Source organism: Taudactylus pleione, unplaced genomic scaffold (genome assembly GCF_031769625.1).
Source record: "Taudactylus pleione unplaced genomic scaffold, aTauple2 ptg001329l, whole genome shotgun sequence".
NCBI lineage: Eukaryota > Metazoa > Chordata > Amphibia > Anura > Myobatrachidae > Taudactylus > Taudactylus pleione.
The window spans coordinates 416669-428764 of record NW_028285729.1 but is presented as its reverse complement, the minus strand read 5'-3'; the positions used below and the strand labels follow the sequence as shown (position 1 = coordinate 428764).

General features: G+C 41.1%; 1 protein-coding gene across 1 annotated transcript; it reads right to left on the bottom strand.

Annotated features, from left to right (window-relative positions):
* Positions 1-4352: 4352 nt before the first annotated feature.
* LOC148443139 (E3 ubiquitin/ISG15 ligase TRIM25-like) lies at positions 4353-8319 on the bottom strand. The gene has a single exon (XM_088463173.1). It carries the CDS (start codon positions 8296-8298, stop codon positions 6631-6633), a length of 1668 nt encoding a protein of 555 aa, XP_088319299.1. The 5' UTR covers positions 8299-8319; the 3' UTR covers positions 4353-6630.
* Between the last annotated feature and the right edge of the window lie 3777 nt (positions 8320-12096).

Here is a 12096-nt window from a genome sequence, read left to right as displayed (position 1 = left end):
ATACATAATATATAATAAACCAGCCCGTTATATATGTATATGTATATATTCTTCCAATATTCCTATAGGAAATAATACAGAAAGGAGATCATGATACAAAGCAGAGTCCAATAAACATTCCCAAAGGAATTGAAATAGTCTAGAATTATGAACCCCAATGTTAATACGATATCCTAAATAGATAAATATCCTTATTGGACTGGAGTTAGAGTCTGCGGGTATCTGAAATAGCAGTCCAGTCTATAGTATCAAGGGAGCAAGGATGCTGACTCGGAAATATTGATAGTACATAGATATTTAAGAACATAGAAATTCAACTGCTGAAGTTGTATACAATACAGTATCTCGTGATGTAGCATACACCATAATGCAATAAATATAAAGTCTATTATTGAGCCCTAGTCAGGACCAAACAGATTCCTTCCTATAGCCAAGTGTCTATATGACTAATGTTATAGGGATGTGCAACGAGTCACACGGATCTATTGACATCAATATCGAGTTTATAATGTCAAGAGATTATTTACATAGTAAGACATATGAAAATATAAAAATATTTTTCAAAGGATTATAGGAGAGGGTTTATAAAAAGGGGCTATAGTTGATGTATTCATTTAGTCCTCCTGGTGAGAGTGCTCCTAATCTAAAAGTCCAGAAGCTCTCACGTTTCAGGAGTTCCTTTGTTAGGTCACCGCCCCTAATTCCTAGGTGTATCTGCTCAAGTCCATAAGCTTTAAAGTTTTTAAGGTCTCCTTTATGTTTATAGTGAAAATGTCTTGCTACAGCTGTTAGTTGTTTCGATTTAATTATATCAGAAGCCGCATTTCTCACATTTCCAACATGTTCTAATATTTGTTCTTTAAGCATCCGAGTCGTCATTCCTACATATTTCACATTGCAATCACATGTTATGCAGTAAATTACCCCTTTGGTTCTGCAGTTGATGTAGTCCTTAATTTCCATTTTTTTATCATACCTATCCGTTACTTCTTTCTTCTTTGTCATAAATAAGCAAGCTTTACAGGAGCCACATGGGAATGAGCCCTTTGTTTTCTGAGATTTAGGACCCGTCCTTCTATAGTGGCTTTGGGTTAATTCATCCCGTAAATTCGGGGATCTTCTCCAACTCATAGATACCGTGTCTCCTATATACTTCGCCAGATCTTTATCAAGATGCAGGATATGCCAGTGTCTCTGAATAATGGCTTTAATACTTCTCCACTCTTGGCAAAAATCGCCTACAAATCTTATAGCCTCCTCCTTTTCTTTGGCTTTAGTTGTTGTTTCAAATATAAGAGATTCTCTGTTAGTTTTGAGGATAGACGATTTTGCTTTTCTAATGCATCTATGGCTGTATCCACGTTGCTTTAATCTTGAAGTGAGTGCTCCGCATTGTTGTTTAAAGTTTTCTGAATCTGAGCAGTTGCGTCGTAAACGTAGGAATTCTCCTTTCGGAATGTTCTCAATAATAGGTGGAAAATGTGAGCTTGTCTGGTACAGAACGCTATTGGTTGCAGTATTCTTCCTATATAGATCCGTTTTAAGTATTCCTTCTTGATTTTTATAAATTCTCACATCCAGGAAGGAGATAGATGTATCGCTAATAGTTTGTGTAAGTTTTAAGTTCAAGTCGTTGTTGTTTAATTCTTGAATGAATTTAGAAAGGAGATTTCTTTCACCGTCCCAAATCATTAGGATATCATCAATGTACCGATACCACATTATTACATGTTGAGTGTAATTCTCATTGCCATCGTGAAATACATATTACGCTCCCACCAGCCTAGGTATAAGTTGGCATAAGTGGGAGCGCAGGCCGAACCCATTGCAGTTCCTCTGATCTGAATGAAGAACTTATCATCAAAGGTGAAGAAGTTGTATTGTAATATGAAATGTAAAAGTTGGAGAATGAATTTGTTAAAGTCCTCCTGTCCCTCCATGTTAAGAAAATACTCTACAGCTTGGACACCTTTGGTATGATTTATGCTGGTATATAGGGCTTCAACGTCCAAGCTTACAAGTAATTGCCCCTCTTCCAATCTGATGTCATGTATTTTCTTCAATACATCCGATGTATCTCTTATGTATGACGGGAGTGTAAGGACATAATGTCTCAGATGTAGATCCACAAATTTGCTGGCTCCTTCTGACAGGCTTCCGATACCTGAAACAATGGGTCGGCGAGGTGGCGTCTTAGAGTCTTTATGCACTTTAGGTAGTAGATAGAAAGTGGCTACCCTTGGGTTTTCAGTCCAAAGGTATTCATACTCTGTTTTGGAGATCATCCCTTCGTATCTGGCAGTATCAATTATTCTTTTAAGAACATCTTTGAAAATTTCCAAGGGGTTCAGGAGAATCTGTTGATAGCAGTCTTCATTCAAAAGTTGTTTGTAAGCTTCCTTAGTATATTGATCCTTGGGCCAGATAACAATATTTCCCCCTTTATCAGAGGGCTTGATCACAACATCATGCCATGTCTTGATATTTCTCAATGCCTCCCTCTCTTCCTTCATTAGATTATCATTTCTTTTATGTAGCCATCTTTTGGTATGTAATACATCAAGATCCTTTGAGACTAAGTTGGAAAAAATCTTCACTTCTGGACAAATTGAGTCAGCTGGAAAGAAAGTTGATTTCTTTTTGCATATTGGCCTCCGGTGTACTGTATGAGTTACCTCATCTGATTCTGCTTGTAATTCCTCTAAGGTTTCTAATGCGACCTGTTCCATTTCTAGCATTTCTGTTTGAATCGATGGCAAGTCATTACTCGTTGAAAAATGTTTTTTTAAAAGTAATTTATGACTGAACAGTTTGAGATCTTTTTCCCAATTAAAGCGGTTAAAACCTCTAGTAGGTGAGAAAGATAAGCCCCTGCCAAGCACATCATTTTCGATTTTTGTGAGGGAATGGTCCGAAAGATTGATAATTCTCAGACTCTCCATTACTTCTTCTGGTTGCGGGTTGAGTGTCTGCTGGGTGATGGAAAGTCCCATTTTGCTCTTCCTCTTTTTCTTGACCTCCTTGTCCTCCCCTTGGACCTTTTTGTCTTCCTCTGGGTCCTCTGGTGTCCCCTAAAAAAGGGGTGATGATAGATGTCTCTATTTGGGAATATGTTTTGGATTGGTGACCATTACTGTTTTCCTCGCCCGAAGATTCACATTCTGAGGACGTATAATTTTCTGTCTGATCTCCAGCCCATTCTCTCCTGTTGGATTTTTTCCATCTGAATATCCGTCCAGATAGAAAGTCTCTTTTGTCCCTAGCGAATTTATTTTTCTTTCTTTCTATGATAATTTTTTCATAACTCTCCAGATCTTTTTTTACTTTGTTCAAAATTCTTTTGGAAGCGTGAATCACTCTCCCATTGTTCAAGTTGTTTTCCCAAAATTTCAATTTCTTTCTCGCACTCTCTGAATATTTACAGTTAATGCAGATATAGGGGCCTATGTATTAATAATCAGGGAACTGCTGTGATTATTAATTATCCATTTTGCAGCAGATATTTTTATTTTTATTGATAATATCCCCAATATGTACTAAGGGAAAGTCATAGGGTAGTAGTTGTGGTAACCGCTGTCCCTGTGAGTTATAACCCCGGCATTCTGTAGAAGGCTGTGGGTGAGAGATTGGGAGACCTCTCTCCTGCCTGTAAGCCTCCATAGGAGTAAAGCGGTTTATATCATATGAGGACAATGTACACTAATGGGGCCAAACTGCGCTTTTCAGAGTTTGGCGCACAGGGGACAGCGACCTGCAGCGCTAATTACCATTCTGTAGGAGATTTCTGTGACATCGCCGGCATTGTGCCATTAGTACATAGCTACAGTAATGTAAGAAGGAAGGTGGAGAAGGGATATACACACAGGTGCTTAAACAATGATATATATATAATCAGACATATACGTCCTTTGGGGCAGAGTAAATCCCCTCAGAGATCTTCTTATGTGTCTCAGACATGATTACCTGTCTTGTCTCCCGTCACGATTTGTATGATGGAAAAAAGAATAAAAAATACATTTTAGTAAATTGACCGAAATATCAGACTCTTGTTATTAAGAAGTCGGGTAATTATATCCCAAAATTCTGGGTACAACCAACACCATAATAGGAGCGTACCCCACTCACAGAATGAGCTCCGTGTCTTGTACACATAACGGTGTATTTGGATGTTTCCCCACCGGATGTGATAATGTGACATAGAACAGAAGCGCTGTGTACGGTTACTCACAGGACAATGTGCAGGGAGAATCACATAAAGGTATCTGTACATGTAACACCTCATCACACCGATGTAAGTCATGTTATTCAGCCACAAATCAGTCCAAGACTCACAGACCAAATAGTCCAACATTTATTACATGTATTCTCATAGCAGGAATCCAAACACCGAATACAAACATAGGAAAACATACAAAATCCTAGAGGCAGCAAATGAAAGCTAAACAAGATAAAAGATGTAAATGTTCTAATAAGGGTTATATAGACGTACCTCTGTATAACAGCGATGGCTTAGATTAGGGGTGGGCAATAAGCGGAGTCACACTTCCTTAATGTCGACGCGTTTCACCTCACTTGGGAGCCTTGCACCAAATGAGCCTAAACGCTGAATCATATAACATGTACATACAGGTGTATTGATGGGAAATGGGTTTTTGAACTTGCAGATGGGAGTTACAGGTGTTTCTTCAACATTTTACAAATTTGTATAAAAACACTGAAAAATCACATTGATCACTTTTATTATACCCCAAATACTGGAGAGACTGTAATGTGCTGACACTTGCTGGCTGTCATTTCTCCACCATATATATTTGTATCATTTCTGTATTCATCAGAGTATATACACATTACATCACAGATATACAGCATGAATTACAGATGTAATAATTGTCCATGTGACACCGTGTAATAACCTCCGGTACTGTGCTTGTGGCCACTAACAGCATCTATATGTCCTGCTGTCTATATGTCCTGCCATCTATATGTCCTGCCGTCTGTGTGTCCTGCCGTCTGTGTGTCCTGCTGTCTATATGTCCTGCCATCTATATGTCCTGCTGTCTGTATGTCCTGCCATCTATATGTCCTGCCAACTATATGTCCTGCCGTTTATATGTACTGCTGTCTATATGTGCTGCCATCTATATGTCCTGCTGTCTATATGTCCTGCCGTCTGTGTGTCCTGCCATCTGTGTGTCCTGCTATGTCCTGCCGTCTATATGTCCTGCTGTCTGTATGTCATGCTGTCTATATGTCCTGCTGTCTTAGATGCCATCTTTTTGGGGCACAGGATGATTTCCTTGCGCTCTCATGCCCGTCTCCCAGGTCACGTTTTATAGAAACATTGTGTGACATTGCCAGGATGCCCGTGTGTTGGCATTTCTTATTGGATGTCGCTGTTGTCGGACGCGCACATTGCAGTAATAAGCCACAATGTGCACCAGGTTTATGCTGCGAGGTCACTTTTGAAAAATTATTTCTAATTGAACTGACCCCTAATCCCCAGATAATGGCTCAGACACAGTATTAGGGTCTTACACCCGGATGACAGCGCCTATCTCTTCCTCAGCAGCGACTTCCCACTAATTAAAGGATCAATCTATATCTTCGCTGTGTGCAGAGACGCTGCATATTGCACAGGCAGAGGGGAGTGACGGTGTCTCTATGTCCTCACATGGGAAATACAAAGTGTTATTGTTGGAGAGAAATGTAAATGTTCTTTTAATAGAAATTCTGTTACCAAGCAGGTGGGCGTTTATACTATAACATAATGCACCTCTATAGAGGAGGAGTACACCTTGCTGAGCGCTTGGTGGGCGTTGTCAGCCCATGGAGGGGTGTGGCCAGTATAGAGTGGGCGTTACACACTAATACACGCTAGTCCGTCCCCAGCCTCCTGCATTCTCCCCTGTAATTATCATGTGACCTGGGACAAGGACACGCCCCCACCCTTGCCACACCCCTCCCCTAAGCCCCTCGGCCTGTGATGGCGGCCTTGTACAGGACAGGGCACATATCCAGCATACAATGGAGGGAGCACAGCAGTTACAGTGATTGAGAAGCTGAGAACAATGTATGAATATTATCTGACAGCAGAGGGGACCCTAATGTATAAATACACTGATGGGGCACTTGGGGATCACTTACCCTCCCTAATAATATAATGAGAAAATAATTATTATTATATTATGGATTCTGCAAATTACCTTTAATACATAATAGCAATAAGACATGCTTGGAGTTGTAGTCCAATCCATGTTTGATTATTTAGTAAACTACAATTCCCAGTAGGAGGAGCTATACAGAGACATCATCATCCCATTATACATAACAGCCAATAGGAGCAAGTGACTGCAGTGATAGGGTGCACACTGGCTGACAGACAGATATTGCAGCCAATCACAGCTGTCAGTGAATCAGAGGCAGAGAAATCCCACAGAGATGTATATATATATAGATTTATAATGACAGTTTCTAGCACACCAACATGGGAACACATCCAGTCACACTGGTACCTGGTTACACAGGGGAGGAGCTCAGCTGTAGCTCCACCTACTGCCTTATTCCATTGGCTACATGTTACACCAATCAGATTCCCCTCCCTGTGATGTCACCAGTCTCTGTGTAGGTTCCTTATGGTAATTTCTCCCATCCCCTGACTCCCCCAGATATAGTTATATGTCCTCTCCTTACCCATAATGCAGCATGAAGGGGCTCAGTGAGGGCGGCAGTGTATGTGTGTAAGTGTCTGATGGGGTCACACAGAGAATAAAAGGACAGCTGTCCTGCCTCATAATCCAGGTATATCCTCACTCTGTCATAGGGGATATTGTCAGGTAACCGGATCCCTGTACTGTCATGTATCACTAAGTACTGATTATTATACCTACGCACACACCAGGACTTGTTATTATCCCCAATGCCTGACTGATGTCCTCTCCTGTCTATACTGGGATAACACATCCCCACCCTCCAGCTCCTGGATTTACTAACATCCACTTCCCAGTAATGTCGCCATGAGGAGAATCCCCTGGTGCTTATTACCTGACTATACTGAAATCTCTCTGGTGTTACTGGGTGATTCTGGTTTATATCTGACCATGATGCAGTTTTCCTGTCACCTGATATCTGTATATTATTACCAGCTGTGGTTACATCCAATAATAGGTCTGTAGCTTCCTGCACATAGATCCCTGTATTTATATCTCTTATTATATCAGATTCTGTATTACCAGCTGTGGTTACATTCAATAATAGGTCTGTAGGTTCCTGCACATAGATCCCTGTATTTATACCTGTTATTATATCAGATAATGTGTGTAATGTCCCTGAGATGAGACCCACATCCAGATCTCCTGCACCACGGACTTGGTTATCATGTCTCTCTGTGTCCTCAGTATCACACAAGTCACCTGTATCTGGTTCCTGTAAGACAGTCACTGGATCAGACATGTTACACAGCTCCTCAATGTGATGCATCTTCCTGGACAGCTCATCCTTCTTTATTTCCAGCTGCTGGATCAGATCAGAGACTGAGAGTGAAACATGCAGTTCCTGCCTGGAGATATCACTCAGGACTCTTTTCTCCAGGTCTTCCAGCTGTCTCCTGATGTCTCTAAACAGGGCAGTGACTGTCTCTGTTACACCAGCTACTTTTCCCTGATATTCTCTCCTGCGCTCCTGCAGACTCTGGACTCTTTTCTCAGCCTCCAATCTTCTAGTGGTCAGTTTCTTCAGAACATCTATCATCTTCTCCTTCTTCACCTCAGAGGCCTTATCCAACATCTCCACCAGGTGTCCCTGATGTTCACCATCCAGCCTGCAGGACACACAGATACAGGCAGCATCCTTAGGGCAGTAATACTCCAGGATCTTCTTATGGACGGAGCATTTTCTCTTCTCTAAGGAAATGGTGTGGTCAACTAAGACGTGTTCTGCTGACTTGTTGTGTGTCATCCAATGTACATCACACAGAGAAGCTTCACACTTGAGACAGGTTTTAAGAGCAGATACTTGAGATTGGACACAGTAAGTGCAGAACACCCCAGTTTGCACCTCTGGAACAGAGCGGACATGTTCTGCTATGTTGTAGAGCTTCCTGTTTTTCTCCAGGGCAGGACGCTGCTGATACTTTGCTCTGCATTCAGGACAGGTATAAACTCCACACCACTCCTGTGTATCCAGCACATGATCAATACAGACCCAGCAGAAGTTGTGCCCACATCTCAGGGTTACAGGGTCTGTATAAATGCTCAGGCAGATGGAACAGTCCAGCTCCTTTCTCAGATCAGCAGATGCCATCGCTGACAGCAGGAGAGAGAAATGAAAATGAGAAAATCTGACACTCAGATACCAGTGGGGTCACATTCTGCACACAGGGCGAGGCTGAGCTGTCACATTATAGCTACAGGCTCAGTTATACTATGGGACACATCTAATACATAGGGGTCTATTTACTAAGCAGTGTTAGGAGACAGAGTGAAAAGTGAAAAGGTGCCAGCCAATCAGCTCCCAACTGCCATCTCACAGGCTGTGTTTGAAAAATGACAGTTGGGAGCTGATTGGCTGGTACCTTATCACTTTTTACTCTGTCTCCTAACACTGCTTAGTAAATAGACCCCATAAAGAGAAATCCAATTGTCTTGTTTAAACTCATGTCATTTATTAAGAAAAATTTAAAATTCTTACTTTTGTACATTTTGCAGACAATTTTTCATGTAGCCTACTGCACCCCCGAAAGTGTAGGCACTTCTCCTGCATTCCCCCCACTTCCTAGTGATGTGGGCAGAATGGGGGGAATATTCCCGATGATTGGTGGGTCCAGAGGTAGGTGGCAGGCTCTAATGGCACAATTTATTGAGAATTGTGCCATTTGGCCACGCCCCTATAAAAATTTGGATGTTGTAAAAAATTACCACAATGGCTGGGGCTTAATGATGTGAACTGTCTGGACCCACCCCCAACACCGCCCACCTGCTTCTCCTCTCAGGCTTCTCCTGGGGAGGAAAATACAAAAGTCGGCTAGTATGACTTTACTCACATATTACTTTATCGAAAATACAGCTATATAGCCTGGAACAATTTTATTATTAATAAAAAACATTGGTATGAAGAAATAAAGATTTATTTTTTTATGGTATTATCACACAGTTATTTTAGAACTACTGTGTTGTAATTATGATATTCTGCTAGTCACTGTGTCCTGTCATGTACCGCTGGTCTCCCTACAAATACCGGCAGGTAATCCTGCTAGTCACTGTGTCCTGTCATGTACCGCTGGTCTTCCTACACATACCGGCAGGTAATCCTGCTAGTCACTGTGTCCTGTCAAGTACTGCTGGTCTCCCTACACATACCGGCAGGTAATCCTGCTAGTCACTGTGTCCTGTCATGTACCGCTGGTCTCCCTACACATACCGGCAGGTAATCCTGCTAGTCACTGTGTCCTGTCAAGTACTGCTGGTCTCCCTACACATACCGGCAGGTAATCCTGCTAGTCACTGTGTCCTGTCATGTACCGCTGGTCTCCCTACACATACCGGCAGGTAATCCTGCTAGTCACTGTGTCCTGTCATGTACCGCTGGTCTCCCTACACATACCGGCAGGTAATCCTGCTAGTCACTGTGTCCTGTCAAGTACTGCTGGTCTCCCTACACATACCGGCAGGTAATCCTGCTAGTCACTGTGTCCTGTCATGTACCACTGGTCTCCTATGAATACCCCTAGAGAGAAATAATCACTGTTCAGACAATAATTGTGCTTCCAAAGCACAAAAATTCTTATTGCATTAAAAAAGAAAGGTACACGCTTTGATCTAGCACAATTAGTGCAAAGACAATTAAATACAGAAAATAAGATACAGCCCAATACATACGCGTGCGCACTGGTCCCAGCATACAGTCATCAGTCCAGAAGCCTGTGGTCATCCAAGGAGAATGGCTGTATGTTGGGATCAGCAAGCAGGCTATATACTTTACAGATCACAGATAACAACAGTGTAGACAGACAAACATAATTCCATTGTTTCTTGCTCTTGGTCTTTGTAGTATGCTGTAGTTCATAGGACAGTTCATATATTGTCACTAGGGGTATGTCCCAATTCTTCAACAATGTCTTCAGATTACATTGTCTTTCTTTAACTGGTTTAAGACACTACATACAGAGTATATATTCTAACCAATAATTTCCTATGATCCATAACCATCGAACGCAAGATGCAACTTCCTCGCTGATAGACTCGAATATCTGGAACTAAACAGGGTGTCAGTATAGTACCAAACATGCCATGTCTACCATGTTGTATACCTTAAATATCATATATGCACACTTTATAGCATAATGATTGTCTAACAAAACCTTTTCTTAATGCTAGGGAACCTTTTCTATATGTGTGCTTGCATAAATTAATGTTAGATATTTACAGGAATTCATCAGTGTGCGTTGTACATCTTAATGCAGCGCAAACGTGCGCTAGGTGTATGTGCATGTGTATCATGTTCTGTATATGAGTTTATATTTTAACAAATGACAGACAATGAAGTTGTTCTTATCAGAGATGACCAGCAGATAGATACTTGATGGAGTCACAATGTCTGATGGCTAATCAAATACCTCTTCTGCCTATTTGGAATGTAAACGTTAGTTCCTTTAGGCATACAATGATAGTCAGACTTATGACAATGGTTTCTAATTTTGCATTTAAAACACTCGTCTGCACCTCACAGCATTTGTGTGTTTTCAATTATCTGCCACAGACATACACAGAACCTGTCTCCTATACACTGGCTAAAAGTAACATGCGCATCAGATCACACCAACACAGGACAGCATCCAATCTACCCTCCATCAGGCCATAGATGACTAGATCGTCAAATAATAATTACAAACGATCATAACCAATTATTTGACTTTGACAGTCCACCCTTTGATACCAAACAATATGCCCTCACACTCTGATCTTAACCTTTTGTAGTCATGCATTATAATGTATTATTCAAGGTTATAAATGGTGTGACACAAGTAGGTCACTGAACCGTTAAACAATGCGCTTCAAGAGGGTAGAAGAACCCTTATACGCCATCTGTGGATCTATAGGGATCATTGGTGGGATGTTTGATCTCATCGAACCTATAAAGGAAGTTCGAGGGGATTGAGACTACATTATCTAGGATGTTTGAAAATAACTTTAACAATGCATTCATGCATGATTTTATATTTCATAATCTGATGGTACACTCTAATTCGGGGTTGTAATACAGTTCTTCCTTAACCTTGGTATCCATAATATCATTGCTTACCACCATCTACTCTGTTTCTCTTTTTGACCTTGTACATTTTCCACACTTCAAGACATTAGGAACACATCTGACACATAAGCCAATTACTAGGATGACAATAAGTATGAAGATCAGAAGCTTGCCTACGCTCGCAACCATTTCCTGGACCCACTCTCCTAGACCGGAGAACCATTTCACTGGGTTCAACCAAGAGAACCACTCTTCTACCTTTTCCTCTACTTCAGCCACTAAAGCATTATGGTTCTTCCAAAGTTCCCATTTTAGCTGCAGAATTTCATCCATTTTCCGGTCTATCACCTCCTTGGGGTCACTAGTGTTATTTGTGATGTACGTGCAACACTTGACACCAAATTGGTTCTTTCTTGTATGCCTGTTACTCCTTACCTGTGTACCTAAATTGTGTCATCATACATCTCGGTGATATTATCTATCAATTTGGCAAAATCTTGTATATACCTAAAATTTTAAGTACCCCGAGTGATCCTGGTGGGATCCAATGCTACTATAACTTGAAAGCCAGTTGTGGTTTTATGTACATCACCAGGTATCATGTTTCTTTTGTCTTGGTGTTTATACTGTGTATGAAGATATGGAGATGGTGTATTCTTATGGATACCAAGCATTTCACCATGTGTAAGGGTCATAACCTCTGGAAGTACCCTTCCCAGGCAGCATAAACCTTCTGAACTCGGAGAGAGCCACTTATACGCTTTCCTTTCACATATAAAATATACATCATCGGGGAGAACGTAAAGAATAGAATGCATCATAATCATCAAACACATTTCCTTAGCAAATGAT

Excerpts from the sequence above, each read along its gene's own strand:
- LOC148443139 (XM_088463173.1), bottom strand. The coding sequence starts at position 8,298 with ATGGCATCTGCTGATCTGAGAAAGGAGCTGGACTGTTCCATCTGCCTG.